The 22,636-nt window shown below is 39.1% G+C and overlaps 1 protein-coding gene across 1 annotated transcript in view; it reads right to left on the bottom strand.

Annotated features, from left to right (window-relative positions):
• The window catches only part of LOC122813859 (zinc finger protein 480-like), a 114,862-nt gene that overhangs the window by 26,111 nt on the left and 66,115 nt on the right, over window positions 1-22,636 (bottom strand). The window contains exon 4 of the mRNA XM_044086398.1: window positions 11,317-11,443. Coding sequence (XP_043942333.1) covers window positions 11,317-11,443 — 127 coding nt within the window. The remainder of the gene's footprint in view (window positions 1-11,316; window positions 11,444-22,636) is intronic.

Below are 22,636 nucleotides of genomic sequence, written 5' to 3'. Positions count from 1 at the left end.
CAATGTTTGCCTTAAGATATGTAAAACAAATTGACATACGAGAAAGACACATAAAGGTAACTTTTCACCAACCAACTTTTAATCTAATGAAAAAAAGTTAAGAATGCTTCCTGAAGTAGTATTTTTCTCTCTCTAATACATTAACTGCTTATGGCTATCCATACACAGAATACACAACTCCCTATGCTTAAAATACTGTGCAAAGAAAATGATCAAATCAGTGGCATATCCTGATGAAAGACCAAGCATGCAGGATGAAGTGACATGCAGTACCAGTGGGCAGCAGAGTTGACTTTGGTTTTTGAAGATCAGAAGGTTGTGGTTGTGTTCCTCGACAAGGTACTTACATAAATTTTCCCGTACTGACACTCATAGCTGGCTTTAGGCATAGGCCAACTAGGTGGCAACCTAGGGCACCAATCTAGCAGGGGTGCTTTGCCAGTAATCTGGGTGGTGCAGATATACCAAGATGGGGGGCAAAGGGTGGTGTTGGGGAGCACTGTGGAGAACTTTTGCATAGGGCACCAGTTCATAGGTTGGTACTAGGCTATTGGCTCTAGGGCCTATACAAGCCTAGCCATAACAATTCCCTGGCTATTTCTTCCCACAGTATTTACTTTCATGGACCCCTGTCTAACAGGGCAACTGACTTGATCCCCGAGGTGAATTTACTATCTCCAATCCAACTGTCAAGGCTCCTTTTGAAGAGGGCCAAGGAAGCGCTCTGCTTGACATGTATGGGCAGTCTATTCCAGAGTATGGAGAGTCTCTGGGTCAGGAACCTATCCCTCCAGCATGTTTTGTTCATTGTGATGACAAGGTTTAGATCCCTGGAGGGTGTGGCTCTGAGGGATTTGGATTTCTTTAAGTGGAGCATGTCCAACAGCTCAGGGTTTGACATGGCCTTGTATGTTAAGCAGAGATCACCTCTGAGTAGATGATATGCCACAGAGTATAGCTGGAGTTTTTTTTTAGATGGTCAGCATAGGGCATCTGCTTTAGGCCAGTGATTCTTTTAGTGAGGTATTTCTGTGGCCTTTCCAGCTGTTGCAGATGTCTTGTGAGGTACACACCAAATGGGGTGTTGTACTCTATAATGGGTCTAATGTGGGAGGAGTACAGTGGGACAATGGCCTCCTTTTTTCTGGATGAAAAGCCCTTTGTGATGTGGTTATCGACAGCGAGACCACTGTCCACCTGTGTCCCTAAGTCTCTCATCACACTTTCAGTGTTTAGTGTACTGCCACCTATGTGGTAATTCATGGGTACATGTTTTTTCCCAAAGAGAATAACTGTACATTTCTTGGCATTAAGCTTGAGCCCATGGCTCTGGCACCAAACATCTGTTTCTGTAAGGCCCTTTTGTAGAATATCCACATCATTTGGGGATTCAATAATGGCTCCCAGTTTGCAGTCAAATGCAAACTTTGTTAGCCAGAGTCCCTTAGTGTTGGCCTGTACTTCAGAGAAGTAGATGCTAAACAAGAGAGGTCCCAGGACTGAACCCTGAGGTACTCTACTTGTCAACTGTCTGGAGCTAGATTTGGAGACGGCTCCTTTTAGTCTGGGTCCTGTCAGTAAGCCAGTTGGCAACTGATCGAGTGACATAGGGATTTATGCCCAGCTTAGTAAGTTTATCTATGATTCCAGAGTGGGGGATGGTGTCAAAGGCCTTGGCGAAGTACAGATAGGCTGTGTGGACCTCCTTACCCTCGTCCACAGCTCTGGAGACTGATTCAAAGAAGTCAATCAGGTTCAGGAGACAAGATCGGCCCTTCACGAACCCAAACTGAGTGGGGTCCAGTGTTTGAAGGTTGCTAATGTCTTTGTGTATGTTTCATGATAATGCGTTCCATGCCCTTGCAGATCAGGCTCATCAGAATGATTGGATGGTAGTTCCCAGGATCCAAGGTGGATCCCCTTTTTGAAGTGGGAAAACTGTAGCTATGCACCACTCAGTGAGCACGAAGCCTGAGGTGAGGCTATGATTAAACATGACACTTAGGTGAGGTGCCAGTTCATTTTGTAGTTCATGTATATACAGCCCGGGATGTCATCTGGTCCCATGGATGCTGTATTCTTAGCTTTGGAGTGTGCGGTTTCTACCTGTGTGGCCGTGATTACCGGAATTTGGCAATCTTTTGGTATTGAGATGGGCCCTTTAGGGGGTGGGGTGAAGGTGGCACTAAATCGATCTGCCAGGATACTGGCAATATCCTTGGGATCAGTATATTTAATGCCACTCTGTTGTACCTCAGAGCACATCTGAGTACTGCCATTTAGATTCTTGACATAACTATAGAATGCCTTGTGGTTGTCTTTGGAATTTTTAGCAATTTTATTTTCATAACTTGATTTGGAGGATTTTATGAGGGATCTCAGCTTCTTACTGAGGCTGGTAAGGGAGTTTTTTGCATTCTGGGATTTTCCTCTTTTCTGCAACAATTTCTTCCTTCTGTTGTATAGTTTGTTTATGGCAAGGGACCACCAGATTGGTTCCTTTTTTGGAGTAGAGCATCTTGGTTCTATTTGGGCTGGCACGATTCATGCACGAGTGGATGTGCTTGTACAGTGCCTTAGTGTAGGATTCAGCAGTCGAACTTTCAGCTCCAGTCTGCATGGGTGTCATGAAGTTTGCCACTTCTGACTTGAGTAGCATGAAGTTGGCTTTGGAGAAGTTTTTTACAGTGGTTTCCTTACTGGGGGGTGGATGTAGGATGTGGATGCCAAAGGTGATTAGCTTATGGTCAGACCTGACCAATGAGGGCGTGACCACTGGTGTAAAGCATCTATCTCCCATGTTGGTAATGGCCAGGTCTATGATATTGGAGCCCCTGGTGGGACAATGGATTAGTTGATCCAGGGCACTGGAATTTATGAATTCCAAGAACCGTTGGGAAAAGGTTTTTGCACCAGAGTAGTTTTCCCAGTTAATGGAAGGGTAGTTGAAATCACCCAGTATTAGGATGTTTGGTTGTATCTTAATATTTTTCAGTATGTTTAGAAAGGTGTAGTGAGAATCTTGGGGCATGGTGGGGGATCTGTAGCAGGCTACAATTTGGATTGTAGTCTTACCTAGTGTTAGTTGCACCTGGAGAATTTCAGATGCATTGTGTTAGGCAACTAGGCTGGAGGTGTGAATATCCTTGGTGAATATGGACACTTCTCCACCTTTAGTGATTTGGTCTTGGTTTGCTGGCCGAAAAGTGTGGTAATAGTTGTAGCCTGGTATTGCAGGGGTGCTCTCTGGAGCCTTGAACCAGGTCTCAGTTACTGCACAGATATTGATGTTCTCCATTTTTAGGAGTGCCTCAAGACAGTGCATTTTGTGGTTTAGACTTCTAGCACCGAGTAGCATTACCTTTAGATTTTGCATGCTTGTATCTGTTACGTTGGTGGTTTTGTCCCACGAACCTTGCCTAAAAAAGGCATTATGGGGTGGCGAGAGCTTTAGCCAGTAACCTGAATCCCAGGGGTGACGGGTGCAGACCGTCTCTGGCAAAGCATCGTGGTTTATCGATCATGTCATCCCAGGCAGACAGATACCGAATCCCCTTTGAATGACACCAGAAGCTTAGCCAGTTGTTGAAGTCAATCATTTTGTCCTTATAATGTGGTATCATTCTGGGCAAAGGCAGGATGCTACTCAGGGCTAGGGTCATACCTGCCTGGGCCACGTGATCCGAGAGCTCTTCTATGTCTCTTTTCATGTAGTCCAGGGAGGTACGTCTTAGGTCATTCAGTCAACATGGACAATGACAGAGTCGTATTTGTACTTGTTGTGGAGTGACTTGAGTGCATGTGTTATGTGGTGGATCCTGGCACCCGACAGGCAGCTGACTGTAATTTTCTCCTTGTTCAGCCTGGTGAATGGGACATCAGTGTGCCTGACTATAGAGTCTCTTATGACTAAAGTGTTGGGTACATTTTCTTGCCTTAGGGGCTGTTGTTGGGTGGCACACTGGTGTTGTGAGCTATGTGTCACTTTGGTTTTGACTGGTGTTTGCTTGCATTTCATCTTCGGAGGTCCTTGTTGCTTGGGCAGGTTAATGTTAAGGGCCTCCACATATGTGGGTTTAGTGTTGCTATGTGTGGGTGTTGATGGTATGGGTTTTGAAGGGCTATGTGTTGCTTGAGGTGTAGTGCAGGTGTTAACCTTTTCCTCTTGACTGTCTAGCACAATCTTGGCTGGAGAGAGCTTTGCTTCCTGCTTGGCTATGTAAGTGCATCTCTCGCAGGTTGTAGTGTTGGGTGGTAGGAGGAGAGGGTTGTCTGTGTACATGAGGCAGTTGTGCTGCATTGCCCCAGTATGCCCAGATTCACCAGGTGGACAGGAGAAATCACCGGAAGCTGACCATTGGACATGCCTGTTTAGGTGCTTTTTTTGTAAAGTACAAGAGCTGTTTTCCCTTACCTTTGCAAGGTACTTTGCAATTATAGGCTGTTTAGTGCCTATGATTAACTTCTCCTTATTAACAAGGAGAGTTGAGTACTTGTATCAGTTTAAGGCTTCCTAGTGCTTTCCAGCAGGTTCTAGAGCAAGTGCTAGTCACAGGGGTTCAGATTTTAATGCTACTACTGAGAAACCAGCTAGTTATAAGGGAACATTTGAAGAGCAGACTTTCTGGCACCTGAAATAGTTTAACTGTGGCCCCGCGGTTCTGCACGATGCAAAAAACACGCAAACACACGTGTTTTTAAGCCAGAAATTTGAAAGGGATAGAAATCAGCCCAAAATGGCTAATAAAATTACAATTTCAGAGGTGGAAATTACTCTTCTAGTGTTAGATAAGCAGTACAATGCTCACCACTCCCACTGGTAAGCAGTAGGACTTTCCTCTACCACAGCAAGGACTGTATAGCTCTGAACTAAGAAAATAAAGTCCTGAAATCAGCAAAGCCTGGGAATTGGACTATACTAGCTAGGAAAGGCAGGAAACGAGCAAACAAGATAGTATTTTTTTTTTTTCGTTAAAACAGGCTAAACAATGCAATAATACAGTAAATAAACACAGAAAAGGCTAACGCACTTGAGTGTGTAGCCCTAAACAGTAAATGCAATTAAAACTCTACAAAATTAGCAATTTAAAACTTTTTAAATGAAGCAAGGCAAGTGCACAACTGAAAAATTATTTAAGAGGCAGTAATACAGTAGAATAAATAGCTAGTTTACATATACAGTAAAGTTTATATATACAGAAAAGCAGCTAAAAACACAAACAATTCAGATGCAGTGCAACCTAGAGCACTTGAGTTGTAGCAATATTAAGGCAAATACAGTTTTAATAAATGCACTAAAATATACTCTATATTTCCAAAATATCTGAGAAGCACAGTCAGAACACTAGGACTATACTAGCTAGGAAAGGCAGGATAGTATTTTATTTATTTATTTTTTAGAAAGTGAGAAAGGAGGAACAGAAGGAAAGAACCTTATTGGGCTGGCCTTCTCAGATGTTCTCTCTGTATTAGGTAGAATGAGCTAATGACACTAGACTGGGAGGAGTGTGTTGTTGTTCTTCTTTCAGCTTTTCCCAGTTATGGTTCACCACAGCGGAACTCCGGTCCACTAATGATTGTCAGTAGATTTTTTATGGGTGCCGAGGTGCCAGCTCGACGTCCAACCTTCAGTGAAGGCACGCCCATTCTACGCATGTCTTTTGAATGCCACTCGACCATGGGGAGGACATGCAGACTCCACACAGAAGGCGCTCCAGCCGAGAATCGAATGGGAGAACCTCTTGCTGTGAGGCAATAACGCTACTGCTGCACCACCGCGGCTACTACTAGTCTGGGAGGAGTGTTCAAGATCAAATTTAGAGTAGGGGAGGGCAACTGCAAGGCCAGCAAGTATAAAGACAAGATACCAATATGGAGGGAGGGTGGGGAGCTCTCTAGTCAGAACACACTACAGAAATCACTTCAGGCAGAAAGCATTACAGGCAGTGAGTCAGTAGCTATAAAATACAGTAATAAAGTATGCAGCAGACAATAAAAGTGCTATAAATATCTAGAATAATCAATAACTAGTAAAAATAAGTTGACCACATATCAGTCCTGCTGGCACTGCAGTGTAACATTGTGGAGTTTGCACTCCTGACTATGATGAGACATTAAACTGGGTTTCCATTTGTTTGGATTTGTGGTAGCTCAGGAAGACGTAAAAGATTCCACGGCATTTGTCGCATAAAGTAGGAGTTCTTTAATATCAAATACATCTGTCTGTCTATATATCTAGACACACACACACACACACACACACACACACACACACACACACACACACACACACACACACAGACACACAGACAAAGACACACACAGACAAAGACACACACAGACAAAGACACACACACGTCTGCTTTTACTCACCAAAATTATAACTGTACAAATTCCAAGCAGCCAACTCCACTTCAGCGAACTTCCATTCTATCGAAAGCATGGACTACTGAACTCTGTTCCCTGTTAAATGGACCACTTGGCCACTAGGGAAAAAAAATTAACAGAAGCAAATTAAACCCACCTCCCCCTAACTAAATATACCAAGATTGCACATCACTGGGGAAAGGGCAAAGTTCACCTTGGTGGCCAAGTGGTTCATTTCCCAGGGAACAGAGTTTGGTAGTATGTGCTTACAATAGAATGGAAGTGTACTGAAGTGGAGTCGGCTGTTTGAGATTCAAAAAACTTATTTCAGTGAGAAGTAGACCCTTTTACATATACATACATATATACACACACACATTATATATATATATATATATATATATATATATATATATATATATATATAAGGTATACACACCCATACACAAATGTAGCAAACATTTAAAAACAGAAGCATGGTTTTACTGATTACAAGTCACACAACACAAAATGCTAAAAAAAAAAGAGAAAAGTAATGTAATATAGCATTATCAAAAGTAGAATAAACCACAAATAACATCCTATCAGAACATTCAGACAAAAAATGTAAAAATACAAGTGCAGGTATAAGATAGACATCTCCATCCCCAAACTCATTTGTCACAGATATAAGTGCAGCTGGTCAGTGACTAGAACCCAATTCTTATAAACCAACACCTTAATCATAAATGTCATACACCTAAAACAACAAAACAGGTTATACTTTCACAGGTTCATAGGTAAGTACTAGGCTAGCTGTCCTTGTGGGACATTTTAAGCCTAGCCAGTCCCTTAGTGCCATAAGCATGCTTAAAGTTTTGACATGTCCAAACTTATTAGGATCAAAAATCTGTCACCAATACCCAACCTCGCTCTGACACAATATTCTGCAAAACATCACACTCATTCTGCAAAAGACTCAAGTTTCAATTATGTCTAAATAACTAAATGTGTCTGTAATTTTTCTTTGTGGAGCTTTTCTCCCCGGGCCTCTGCTGAAAAAGGGCCTTTTCGGCTCAGTCAGACACCCCCGGTTAACAAATGTAAAATAAAATAAAATAAAATAAATAAATATTAGCTCTAACCTGCAACTTCTTGAAAAATATGCACGGGAGAAAGCTATCCCAATCAACAATTCACAGATAGACTACTGCTTGTATATAGCTTCCTTTTAAGAATCTCAAAGATGTGCAAAACTATCAAAAAAGTTGTACATAATTAAACGATATCAAGACAGTCAGGCTATCCTTCCCCACATTTCACCAAAAGAGCCGTCATGAAAAACACTGGTGATAACATTCTTTCTGATCAAAAACACAGAATATCCATCTTTGCACCACCTGAAAACTAAGTCAGTAATCCTTATATTTCTCACACAGTAAAAAACAAAGTAAATGTTTGCAACTGATGACCTCTTTTTAAATCTATTCTCAATCCAGTCTTGTCCAGATAAGCTCTCAATACTGATGAAAATCATGGCAGTATCCAACTTGGTCATGGAAATAACTCTGTCCAAATGATATCTGGCCTCCTTACTAAAAAAGGAGGATACCAGTCCACCAGATGTCCTTATACATGGAGAAGGCAGCATCAAAAATCACATGCAGCATATCATCAGTTCCATATGTCATGAGCCCATCTGAATCATACAAGCCTTTAAACAAAGACTGTTCCTGATATCCCAAACAGTGGTGCAACTACCTCCTTTCTACTTGGCATATTTAAAAAAAAAAAAAAAAAAAAAAAAAAAGCTGGATTGAGAATAGATTTAAAAAGAGGTTAATCAGTTGGAGTCTGGATCCCCCTCATCATTATCAAAATGAGGTGTGACTGACTTCAACACCAGTCAAAGGGGCAGGGGCACTAGTCGAAAGTAAAGCAGTAAGTTCCCGTAATGTCAATACTGACACTGTGACACTTAGATTGGTGTCTCTGTTAATCCCACCACCCTCAGGATAGACAACAGACCAGACATAAAGAGAGAAGATCCATCAACGTAAGTACCACACCTGTCAGTGTGGATCTCAAGGAGATCAATAAGAAATAAAGATGGTGCTGATTAGGAACTATCCAAAGCAGTGGAGTCTAATGGAACAGGTAGCATAAGAGATCTAACCCTAGCTGTGAAACTTGTTGAACACAGAAACTGGCCAAGTTCTGCTGAGCCTATTTCCCATAGTCTAGGTCAACAACCTGCCTCACAGAAGGTGGTCCTGCTGTAGAAATGTCAGAAAAGACTCCAACTTCCTTATCCTCCACCAAAGCAACCAGAAATGTGCCTGGATCAACATAAGCAAGGATCAAGAATTTGTAGATGAAACCACCACTGAAGGAGCTGGGAAGCTGCTAACAGGAGACACTAATATCTTCAACTAGACCTTTTCAGCAGAAGGTTCTGGTGTCTGGTGGTCCACCTCAGAAAATGGGGAGGTCTATCTGCATCCCTTGGTCTTATTCTTAGTCAAAGGAGGTAAAATAAAAGAAGACTTCAAAGACTTTGATGTCTGCTTCTTAGTGGCAAAAGATGGACCAGCGCTTGAAATTAATGAGGAAATCCATCAACTTCAACAGTTCCTTATCTGCAATCCAAAGCTAATCTTTTCAAGCTTGTGTTGAAACAAAGAGAAAAAGTGATATGGGTAACTTCAAGGGCAGAACAGGCAATTTTAGTGGTGACGTCTTTTGAAAAAAAAAAGATAGATGAACAGAGGTGGCATGCAGTTTTCTAGATGTCATGCCTTTCACAGATGTGACCCACTTCTAAATTAAGAGGGAAAATGAATGCATTTGTCATATGGACAATTTTTTAGTAAAATCCTTAGTCGACTAAAACCGATCAACAGCCGAAACATAGCACACATCAAAGAATTAAAGTTGCCCAGAAAAACAATGACATGGCAGCAAATAAACTTCTGCATTAACTGTATGCCAGCAACTACCAAAAAAAACGTACCTTAATGGAAACACTGTCTCAGCACCCAAACTTTAAGATGACGAGAGGAACAAAAGAAAGAAAAGGTTTTTCCCTTCTCTCTTTCCCTCTTTTTAATGGTAGGCATGAAAAGTGCCAAGAGGCACAGGAAAAATCAGGGAACTTTTCCAAGATAGAGAGAGGAAAGGTACCCAACAGCACAAGAAGGCTTGTATAGCCAAACCATCATAATGCATGCTACCTTAGTCCTGCCAGTTATACAGAATGACCCTATTCCTATCAGAGTGTTAAGTTTTAATACTCAAGAGAGTGGTTCCTCTATTTACAGAAACTGTTTACTAATGTGTCAGTGGCGGTACTCCATCATTTTTCAGCTTAAAAGTAATGATGTGGTACTCAGCCATTCACATTTTTCTTTTCTTGGGTGACAAATGTAATCCAACTAACCATACAAGATGGAGACACTGCAGAAATCATCTATCATGACTTCAAACCCTTCTCACACAGAACTTCACCTTCCACACACTTATCTTTATAGTAATATCCTGCACTACTGTGTCAATATAATGATCTTGGTTATAACAATAAAAGTTTTTCTTAATGATTAAGCATTTTCATCTTTCACACAATTTACATACTTCTTCAGGACCAAAAGTTAGCAGTTATGTTAACAAGTAACATAACCTGTTTGATCATGTGACTACTGAACAAAACACAGAACATTTAAAGGCACATGGGCAAGATAAATACATTGAGTAGAAAGGCATTTGATAAAATAATTAATAAATTCGTTAAAACAAAGTAATACTAAATAAATAACATTCATATATATAATAAATTGTTAAATTAGGATAAAAATATGAAAAATGTGTACTTCAAATGGTTTTCAAAAGTCACAATGTTTTTATTGTTTCTTGCCATCCTCTATGGACATTTTACATCTAAAAACGGCTCAAGACCAGAGTAGATGCTTAACTAGTAATGAACATTTATTTAAATGAAGACAAACTCCTTTTTCACCTGTGAAATAAGTCACAGATGTTTGACAGGTCGTAATAAACAGCACTTTAGAAGCACAAAGTATTTGACTATGGTTCTAGGCAGAGAGACTGATGGATAACAATAACTAATCCTTGAAACAAAGAGAAAAAGTGATATGGGTAACTTCAAGGGCAGAACAGGCAATTTTAGTGGTGACGTCTTTTGAAAAAAAAAGATAGATGAACAGAGGTGGCATGCAGTTCAGCAGCAGATGAAAAAGTGAAATAAAGCAGGACTTAAATTTATGCAGTGTTGAATACCCATTACAAGACAGAAAACCAGAGCTTTATGGGTATGACACAGCATACTCAAACAAGAAAAGGTCAAGCATAGTTCAAAGGTGCTGTAGACAGGAAGAAATGCTAGTCATGTCAGGACTAGTTGAAATGAGAAAGAGCAGAGATTCCTTGTGACAACAAGGCACAAAGTGTACATTTATAAACCATACTACTAACGTTCAGAAAAAAATATACATCTCAGTACGCTGGACTCAGGGTTGCCAGATTTTCAGCCCCCCAGGTAGGGACAAAGAAAAAAAAAAGAAGGTCTCTCATGGACAGTGAAGACCAAAAAAAAAAAAAAAAAAAAAAAGAAAAGGTCTTTAATGCGGAAAACAGTTCCACATTAAAGAACTGAGCTCGCTCTGTAGCTCTGCACTAAACACGGAGCAGTTCCGCATTCAACACAAGCAGCTCCGTGTTTAGTGATTTTTCATTGCAGTTCAGCGCATTCAGAACACAAGAAGCTCCATGTTTAGCAATTTTTGATTGGCCCGTATGCCAGGTATATGGGACAATAAAAAAAAAACAAAAAAACAAACAAAGCGGAGGCTGGCCGGGATTTAAACCGGCAGAGCGGGACGCGGGATCAGGCTGCTGATATCGGGCCAGTCCCGCCCAAATAGGGATGTCTGGCAACCCTGGCTGGACTGTACTTACCTAATGAAACCAAGGCTTCATAATTCTGTATCATCACTTCTCTGTGAAGCTCCTTATCTTGTTTTCTTAACATTTTCCATTCCTCTTCAGTAAAAGTAATAGCGACATCCTCAAAGGTTTGTGGTATCTGAAAATGATACACAGTATGTTTCATCATTTGTTTTATTCAAATATAAAATAAAATATAAAGTTTTCAGCAGAAAAATTGCCAACTACAATTTATTTAGCATGCTGGCAGAGTGAACTTCAAGGATCCCTTTTATCTACACACTTTTTACAGACCATAGCAAAGTGATATACACGTTTATAGGAAGTAAATGATAGCAAACAATATAACTGGCATGAATCTTTGTCTAATTACAGATAACAGAGCCGAGAGTCATGTATCAATGTTAAATAAAACCAAAAGCCAAGGTGCACGCAAACCAAGACACAAATAGTAGTAAATCCCAAGAGCAAAGAAGGATAACACTTGAACATGATATAAAAATCATGATCCTTTATTCCACATATAAGCGCTTTCATGGTTCAACAGACCGCTTCATCAGACAAAGAAAATCACATACAGCCGGGATTTTATACTTTATTTATTTATTATTTATTTTACATTTGTTAACCGGGAAATTCCGACTGGACCAGGTCCATTTTCAGCGGAGGCCCTGGGAGAAAAACTCCGCCATCAAGTTATACAAATACAGTACATCAAGCATAATACACAAAACAGGTTACATCATGTATGCTGAGCATAGTAATATAACAAGAAATTAATAAAACACTCTAGATAAAAGAAGATATAGAACATAGGTAAAAGACAATGTCAGTTACAGTACATCCAGCATACTACACAAAACAGGTTTCATCATGCATGCTGAGCATTGTAATATAACAAGAAATTAATAAAAACACTCCAGGTAAAAGAAGATATAGAACATAGGTAAAAAGACAATGTCAGTTATACATTGGTAAGAGAAGAAAATATACCAAGTAAGATTCTACAGTTAAAAGTACCATTTCAGATGACCAAGCCTACAGGGGATCAGAGATCCAGCATATGATCAGAGAGGAGTTTGGGGAGTTAATAGCAGTGTGGGTAGGGTTATGTGATACAAGGGCATAACCAGGGTACTAAGAAGATGCGATTTGAGGGAGGTTTTGAATATGGATGTGGAGGGGGCAGTGGACACGGATAGGGGAAGAGATTTCCAATTTCTGGCAAAGGTGTGGGAGTAGAGTGCTTTCCCTGCATTATTGTTCGCCTTGGTGATGGAGAGGAGAGATTTTTCACTAGATCTTGGGTACTGGTTTGCAGTATAGACAGTAAGTACGTTGGATAATGAGGGTTTTTTTCGGGGTATCTCAGAATATTGTAGGCTGTGCCCAGCTGGTGATAGTTAAGTAGCTGTGGTAGCTTAAGCCATTTTAGTTCTTTTAGTGCTGTATAGTGATGGGTGTTCTATAGGTTGAGTTAGTAGCAAACATGGCTATTTTATTGTAGCATGATTCTAGTTTGTCTAGGTCACATTGTCTGATTTGAGTAAAGATTGGTGCTGCATATAATAGAGTTGAGAGGAGGTGGCTTTGTGCAAGACTGACTCTTGCTTTTTGTGAGAGAAAGGACTTATGCCTGTATAGGGAGCCTAGCTTTTTGTGTATTAGTTTTATGGTATATGAGATGTAAACATCAAAGTGGAGATTATTGTCTATTTCAATGCCCAGAAGTTTGGTATGGTAAAGGAGAGGTTTTTTTTTTTTTTTTTAATCTATTGGGGTAAATAGTAGCAGTTTTGTCTTTTTCGGATTTAGAATTAGTTGGATACCGGATATCCATTTTTCTGCCGAGTTAAAGGTATCTTGAGTGAGTGTATGTAGGGTGGTGGGAGATGAGGCAGAACAGATCAGGGTTGAATCATCCGCATATTGTATGAGTGTGGCATGCTGTGTAGAGCATTTGAGGTTATTTGTGAAAATAGAGAACAATAGCGGGCCCAGTATAGAGCCCTGTGGGACTCCTTTGGTGGTTGGAAGTTGAGTACACAGAGTTCCTTTCCACTGGACTGACTGTTGCCTGTCAGATAGGTAGCTTCTGAACCAGGCTATAGTAGAGGAGGTGAAGGATAATGATGTTAGTGAGTCTAGTAGAATGGAGTGGGAGACCATATCAAATGCTTTTGGGAGGTCTAGAAAAATGGCCGATATATATTTGTTATCATTCCTGTGAAGGTTTATATGAACTGTGAAGGATAGAAGGGCTGTGGTAATGCTGTGATGTGGATGGAAACAGTGTTGTGTGGTAGATAGTAGATTGCATGTGTTAAGAAATGTCATCACTTGCAAGTAGATGCATTTCTCAAGAATTTTGGATAGGGAGCAAAGGATGGCAATAGGTCGGTAGTTGAAGAATTCGTAGGAGTTACCTCCTTTACGGAGAGGAATGACGTGAGATACTTTTCAGAGTTTGGGTATGTAGGATTCTAGTATGGAGCGGTTGATTAGGATGGAGACGGGATATGATAGGGAGTCACAAACCATTTTTAGGTATGCAGCAGGTATGTTATCAGCTGCCAATGTGGTTAGCTTTAGTTTTAGGAGGAGGTTTTTGATAGTTGGAGGTGGGCACTGGTGATGGGCTGAAAGAGGGGGTGATGTGGGATAGGTTGGGTTGTGATTGAGGTAGACTGTTTTTGGTTATTTGACTGGACAGGGCCAAGATGGATTTAGTAAAATGGTTATTAAATTGAAAAGCTATGTCCAAAGTATTGTTAGTAGAGCTGGATGCTGGAGTAGTGATTTTACCTGGCTTTAGTAGGGAGTTAATGGCATGCCAGAATTTTTGTGGATTATTTTAATATTTCCTTTGGGCACTAAGAAAATAGTTTTGTTTGTTTATTTTGGATTCAGACTTGGCCTTGTTTCTAAGCTGTTGATAATATTGCCTGGAGCTAGGGGTTTTGTCAGTTTTCCAGATATTCCAGGCTTTATCTCTGACTTTTAGTAAGGCTCTGGTGTCCCTACTTAGCCAGGGTGCATAGTTGGCTTTACCTCTGATCATTCTGCTGAGAGCTAGACTTTTAAGGGTGAAGGTAGTATTGAAGTAGTCTACCACCTGGTCTAAATCAAGTGTCCGTAGTGGTTCCCAGTTGCAGTGGCTTAGGACAGTATTTAGGTATTGTGGGGTAAGGTTACAGTAATCTCGTATGAGTTTGTAGACTACTGGTTTGGGGTGATTGGAGTGTTTGTGGAGTAGGAAGGTGGGGAGATTATCACTTAGGTCATCTGGGAGACAGCCTACTATATAGTTTTGTTTGGGATAGCTGGTTAGTGTCCAGTCCAGTATAGATTCTTTCTTTGTTTTCTTATCTATTCTAGTTGGTTCTTCAATTAGTTGAGAGAACCTATATAGATCAATATATTTAGAGGGGCTGCTGGAGTTACAGGATGCCCAGTTGGTGTTAAGGTCTCCTAGTAGTATTGTTTCCTGAGGCAGATTGTCCTTTGTCTAATGTAGGATGTCTTCTATTATGAGTGAGTTGTTGCCTGGAGGTATGTAGCAGCACATTATATTGATCTTCTTGGTGTTTCTTATAGATAGGACAGAAAACAGGACTTCAGCATTTTGAAAAGTGGGTGGTGTGGTGTGCAGGAGCTGGAGGTTAAAGGTGTTTTTAATGGCTACTCCTCCTCCTTTCCTGTTTGTTCTATCAGATCTAAGTGTATCACACCCTGGGGGGAGAAAGTGTTCATCTTGGATACTGGGTTTAAGCCAGGTCTCTGTAATGGTGAGTACATCAGGGTTGTAGTGCGCTATGAATGCATGTAGGTATGTTAGCTTGTTGGTAATACTTTTTATGTTGAGATTTAGGATCAGCAGGTCAGATTTTTGGCTGAGAGGGGACCTGGATTTGGGTGAATGTCACCAGAGGTTAGCAGAGTTTGTAGGAATGTCAGTATGTGCTTTTTAATATTAATTGTTTGTGAGCTTGGTCTGTGTATGTTTTTCTTAGCGTGGTGAGATGGTGTCATTTTTGTTGGTGAGTAATATGTAGTTGTAAGATTTATGATTGTGGGGCAGATGTAGAAGTGTGAGTGGGTTTGAGAGGGTGGGCTAGTGTGGGTAGTGTGATAGGAGCAGTTGTGCAGTGGTAGGTCTGTTTGTAAGGAAGTTAGGAAGGTTAGCGATAGTAGAGCTAATGATAGGGATGTGAGTGTGGGTAACATGATACTACTTTGAGTGAGGAGTACAACTAGGATTCTTGGTTGGTTGTGTGTGAGGGTGGAGGTGTGTTGTCTGGGAATGTGTTGGGAGTGGGATCAGTGTGGGATGTAATTGGATTGGAGGCTGTGGGAGGTAGGATGAGTGGGTTGGGCTAGTTGTTAGGGAATTAGAGGTTGAACTACTGGTCATGTGGTTAGGGGTTAGAATAGAGGTAGAAGTAGTGGGGATGGGTGGTAATTGGGGGCAGGGAGAGGAGCGGAGCAAGCCCGAGCGCAGCTAACACTGACTCCAAGTGTCTCTTTAGGATTTGGTAAGTATGTAGTGTTAGCTTAAATGGTTATATGTTAAACTGAAGTTTACACTGTATTATAAACTGTATGTTTGCACTAAGTTATAGACTATGTTAAGGGCATAGAGTATAATTTTCTGACATTCTTAACAGAATATAAAATTAAAGCAGGGGTTAGTTACAGATGAAACAGAAGAGGTAATGAAGTGCTATTTTATAGATTTGTGTATTTCTCAAAAGTAAATAGACTGTAGTTTGGGGGGGGCACTAAATGAAGAGTACTATGCAGCTGTTTCTCCCTGGTGATGTACTCATCAGTACAGTGGTTTGATTAAGGAACTATACAGCAGAATGTACTAATACACTCACTAACAGTTGCATCATGAGTTAATGCAGGTAAGGTATTATACTGTCTAGACACTTGGAAGTTAAGCACCTACATTAGTGTTTAGTCTCTTTAGTTGCAGGACAAGTGTTTGTGGGTGCCCAGTGCTGAAAAGAGAAGTTTGAAATTTCCACTGCTTGATATGGAGGGGCAGAGACCTGCTTCACCTGAAGGATGGTTTGGATTACTGAAAGAAAAATAGAAGAAAAATGTAAGAGAGCATTAGATTAAGGCAGCACATACTGTGTGCCCAGTCAGATTGGACTTGGTTTATCAATAGTCCATAACAAAAACATCAGGTAATGGTTATTCCTGCTTCAGCACCTGATAATATAAAATCTTGTCTTATGGCAACATACAAAAATAACATGTAAATAATATATAAAGCACTTCTCTACTAAATTAAGCAAGATACACTTTCAACATATTTAAACACTAGTTAATGCAGTTAGACACAGCAGTTAAATGCAACATGTGAAATAGCCCTTCTGGCTCTATAACAGTAAACAAAGAAAATAGAACATATCTAGGTGCATATATGTGACAGCAGTTCATTAAGCAGAATTATCCAAAGGCATCCTGCAGTGTTAAAAAAATAACAGAAACAGATAGTATAAGCTGTTGTACTAAACAAATATGTATTAAACCACAATGTACAGCATATCTTGAATGCAAAAACATACAGGAGGAAGATTACACACCAGAGGAGACAAACAGCTGCTGTGGGATTTGAAGCAAAACAACAAAATGGCACCCTGGGTTTAAATTACCTCAGGCTATCCAATACAGAACAAGAGCTGGAGGAGGGAGGGGTAAAGACTACAGGGAAGGAGAAGGCTAGCCAATGGTTAAATGAACTCTGCAGACACTCACTGTGAAGTACCATTCAGTGAACATTAAGAAAAGGTATGCTACTTTGCACAGTCACTCTACTTTATACTGTAAAATCAAGGCAAGTGTAGACATTATCTAATTTTACCCTGACATTCTTAAAAGAGTATAGAATTACAGAGAATTAGTTACAGATGAAACAGGAGATGAAATGAAATGCTATTTTATAGATTTGAGTATATGTCAAAAGAAAATAGACTGTAGTGTGTGTGTGTGTATATATATATATATATATATATATATATATATATATATATATATATATGTATATATATATATATATATATATATATATATATATATATATATAGATATATATATATATATATATATACACACACACACACACATACATATATATATATATATATATATATATATATATATATATATATATATATATATATATACACATATATATATATACACACACACACACACACACACACACACACACACACACACACACACTATATATATATATATATATATTATATTTATATAGTAAACATCAATTAAAGTTTTAAAATTCCCTCCAAAATATTTAAAGGTAATAGTGTTACTAAAAACAACAATCATTGTTCAGTTCATTTAAAACTTTAATTGATGTTTACTATATAAAATCCAGGCTGTATATGATTTTCTTTGTCTGATGAAACAGTCTGTTGAACCATGAAAGTGCTTAGGTGTGGAATAAAGGATTATGATTTTTATACTGTGGTTCAAGTGTTATCCTTCTTTGCTCTTGGGATTTACTACTATCAATGTTAAATGTTTAATGGTGCAATCATTTCTCAGTATTTATGTCATTGTAATGCTTTCCAGTACAGAGAGCTGTTGCTCGGGGAAAGAAGTAGAATCAGTTTGCTGAAACACAAAGTCAGCATCCTTTAATCATTTTCCTTAGTTTAAACAGGCTGGCTTTGCATTTCTGCAATTGCTACTTATGAGCAGCATTCTTTCCAAGCAATTTTATACCTGGGGTTTCTGATCTGAATTGCTCCCGTGTAATACAGTTTTTAGGTTGTAAGCACGCCAGGAAATGGCTTTGCTCTAACTTGCCTTGTGGTTGATGAGTTATTTTTCTTTTACAGAATAATTAATTTTTCTAAACACTGAAAAAAAGTGTGACTAACTGGCTGGCATGTAGCGATGTCCAATTTGTAGTTCAGTAAGCACATCACATTGTCTGCTACATTTGAATTCACACAGAAGGTGTATGTAGGTAGCATTTTGTTTGTTAATGAGATGGTCATTAGACAGCAGCCACTAAATACCGGTGAGTTTCCCATAAGAGCTCACATTATTTTATTTATTTTATTTTACATTTGTTAACCGGGCTAGTCTAACTGGAATAAGATCCATTTTCAGTAGAGGCCCGGGGAGAAAAGCTCCAGCACAGCAAACTTTTTACAGTAAAAAATAATAAGTTCAAAAGCAGAATAACAGTAGTAAAGTAGCTCTAAACGGTTACAGCCATTTACAAACACAATATATGACTGTAATAAATTGTTTAAAATTAAAAGAACTATAATAATAATTAAGCAGAATACAGACATACTGAATAGGTTCAGTTGACATTACAAGGATACCAAGGTTGTGTTGAGGTGATATGCAATGCAATAGGAATAGGAACAAATAAGTAGTTTTCATATGGAAGCAGGATAACAGAAAGTATATACTGTCAATAAATTTTAGAAATATAACATATGACATAGTGAGATAAAGGTATCTAAGAGGCAGCAAGAATATGTAAAGTGGTGGAATATATTCTTGCTAGGAGCAGAGAAGATATTTAGTCAGGGTTAGTACAAGGGCAAAGCCAGTGAGAACTGAGAAATTGTTTTATTCTTAGTTTAAAGAGTCTTGTGGAGGTTAGAGCTAGGAGTTCAGAGGGAAGTTTGTTCCAGTGTTTGCCTACGGAGTTAGAGAACAGAGAATCTCCAGCTGAGTTCTTGGATTTGTTAATAGTAATAAGTGGCTTATTTGAGGAGCTGGTTCTTGAGATTGTTATAAGGGTGATGAGGGTAGTCAGTATAGGTGTATAGGTGGGGTAGTACAAGCTCTTATGTATAATAGTGAGTTGTTGAGATAATATCTGGTTTTGAAATTCAAGCCATCCTAGTTGTTTAAGGTTGTTGCAATGATGAGTAAAAAGGAGAACCTGTGGCAAATCTAGCAATGGAGTGATAGGCAGTAGCAAGTTTGTTTAGATTATGTTTTGAGAGATTGGTGTATATGGGTGAGGCATAGAGTAAGGTAGTGATTAAATGAGTTCTAGCTATAGCGATTTTGGTTGAAGGAGTGAGGAAGGGTTTGATTCTGTAAAGGGATCCCAGTTTCTTATTTACTGTTTTTATAGTGATGTTAGTGTGAGTGTCAAAGTTTAGATTATTGTCTATAGTAATTCCAAGAAGTTTGGTGGTTATGTCAGGAGATATGAGAGTCCCATTGTTGGATGTAAGAGTAAGGTGAAGAGGGGATTGTTAGAGAAATCCATACATGATAAAGGTGTTTGTTAAGAAAACAGAGTCTGGTATAGTCTGTAATCATTTTTGAAATGGAGAATTTAATAACCAAGTTATTCAAAATGAAGGAATAAAGAAATTCCCACTGTAAGATGAAATCTCTGAAGACTGCAAGAGAGTGCAAGTTGGAAGACCGTGTAGGAGATAAACATATTTTTTCTCTGCTAGTAGTGGAGAAACACACACTAGAATAATAAAGAATTTTAAGTGGTCCAACAATGCACACACAGACATTTGGTCTTGGAGGATGACAATACTTAGAGATACTGTGATCAGAATAGATGTGATGTCATGCACCATAAAAATGTCACAAGCATCAGCTCTTAGACATGGTCTCTGATCATGAAATTAGGAACAAAGTTGTTTGGTTGCAATGAAGACTGCATTAGGTCTAAATAAACAAACCAGGCACTACAAAGACTATTTTCTAAATAATTTAAATTTACAGTTTATGATGCCCTTTTGCTTTGCAAGTGTATTACATGGAAAAACAGGGTTGGATTCAACATCCCAAACTAGGCTTAGCATTGTACATACACATGGACAGTGTTCATCATTTTGGTATTATCATAGTCAAACAGCTAAGCCTAAGAGAGCGCCTTTATACTAGTTTACATTTCTGGAGCAACACCAACATGTAGCACTAACTAACACTTGCAGCTATGTCTACATACAGGCATTAGCAATGATGCATGTGTGTACTGCTAAGTTCTCCTATTTTTTTTTAATTTCTCCAAGTCTTTTGGGTTTCTAGTACCATGATGAGAATAGACCCCATTCCCTTCATCAAAGTACGATTAAAGTTCATGAAATTAGTATTGTTTCAGTCTTTGATGTTAGTCAGAAGTGCTCTTCGCATCACCAGCAATGTGCCCAGTAATGACTCCTTCTGCAATTCATATGGCGTTACATGTATTGGTAACATATCTTAGTACAATTGTAAATTATTTTTATAAGACCCATTGTTCCTACTATTATTGGAACTGTCTAGGTATCCTTTTTCCACACTGCCCTCATTTCTGCCTCTGAATCCTGGTATTTTATGACTTTGTGTCTCTCCATACATAAGACACTGTAGTCACTTGGTTTAGCAATTTCAATGATCAAATGCCACTTTTTTCTTTTCATCGACCACTATATCATTTTTTCTCGCACCTGTCTTTTGAACAGTTGGTAATGGGTGATCCCATGTGGAAAACTACATCATTTTCTATGATGTTTTATGGCTCACGTTTCCAGTGCTTTTTAGCAACTTCAATATTATGTTTGTACCATCCCCAATGCAATAATCTTGCCATATTATGCCTTTCAGTATACAGTCCTTTTGCCATTAGTATATCGCAACCAGCAACAAGATGTGCAACTGTTTCCAATTCGGTTTCACAAAACTTACATTTGTCTGTTTCTCCCACACATTCAATGGACTTTGTAAACCAATGCGTATGTAAGTCCACTATCTTGGGCTGCTAATATTTTTATTGGCTTTCTGTAGTCTCATTTCTTTCACTGATCTTAATACGTCTGTCCATCTCTATTAAATCAAGCAATACTCTTCTCTTAGATCATTTTTCTCTAAACTGACAGCGCATTCTTTGTTTTCCCGTTTCCTGTGGGCATTCTACAGAAAGTTCCAGATCTTCCTGTGCCATATTCTCTTCAGTTTCATCTTGCATCATCTGCTGCTCTTTCATATGGAAACTCATTGGCCTAGTACACCACAACACTGACTGCATCGGAGTTGTCAGTTTCCTGTTCTCCTTTCCTTGCTGTGAAACTCCAACTGAACTTCTGTACTGGTTTCCTAAGGAAGGCTCCAAAGTATCTTCATATGGCAACTGATCAGGTGATTCCAACTCCACTGGTTTCTCCTTAATTTGGAGATCCATTGCTTAATCCTGCTGTGGCGTTATCAGAGTTAGATTTTCTACACTAAATCCTTCAGGTTGCTGGCAATCCATAACCTCCGTTTCCTTTTCTTTAACTTCTCCATTACTACTCCTATTTGCTACATTTCCTCTTTGTTTTCTTATTTTCTGTATTGTAAAATTTTCCATATCCGGATGACTTTGCCTATATTTCTCTTCAAATATCTTTGGTGCTGCTCTTTTTGTACTGGTTAGTTTTGCTTTCTCCTTTGCATAAATCTCACCATATTAAATCTCTTTTTCCTTCCCATGTCCATATTTCTTCGTCAGATGTCTCCTGCTTCTCCTTTTTCTGCTTACTTGGGGGAATCGTTCCACCATGCTGTAATATGTCCTCTATTAGACTTTCTATACTAAATCCTTCAGGGGAATCACTGTTCCACCATGCTGTGATATGTCCTCTGTTAGACTTTCTACACTAAATCCTTCAGGGGAATCGTTGTTCCACCATGCTGTGATATGTTCTCTGTTAGACTTTCTACACTAAATCCTTTACTTTGCAGGTATTCCATAACTTTAGCTTCAATTTTTTGAACTTCTTTACTTTACTAATCTTCTGTTCTATATTCCCTCTTTGTGATCTTATTTTTTGTATTGTGAAATTTGCCATATCTGGATGCCTTTGCCTGTATTTTTCTTCAAATATCTTTGGGGCTGCTTTTTTGCATTGATTAATTTGACTTTCTTCTTTGCATAAATATTGCACCCGATCAGATCTGTCGCTCTTTCCCATGTGCATATTTGTTTTTTAGAACTTTCAAAAATCTCTAGATTTTTTCTTTATATTTTTTAGATTTATTTATTTATTTATATTTTTAATATTTAGATTTTTTTTTAACTACAATCCACTCTGCCACAGGCCCCATGAGGAGCTCAGTGTCTCTCCAACCTAACACCACTCTCAAGTATTCAACTGCGGTACCACCTTTATCATTCTTATAAGAAAAGCACAGTCTGGGTCTGAACTGTCTGCAAACAGCTAAAGTTAACTTTGAGTACGTGTCTACCTGTTTGAGCTAATATTTATTTTCCCCTGGAGAGCACTCTGCTTTGGCTTGTAAGCAGCCCCCCCACACACACAGACACAGA

This window comes from Protopterus annectens, chromosome 10.part0 (genome assembly GCF_019279795.1).
Source record: "Protopterus annectens isolate FY-2018-M chromosome 10.part0, PAN1.0, whole genome shotgun sequence".
NCBI classification, from domain to species: domain Eukaryota; kingdom Metazoa; phylum Chordata; order Ceratodontiformes; family Protopteridae; genus Protopterus; species Protopterus annectens.
Note: the sequence above shows the minus strand (reverse complement) of the source record. Positions and strands in the feature narration are given on the sequence as shown.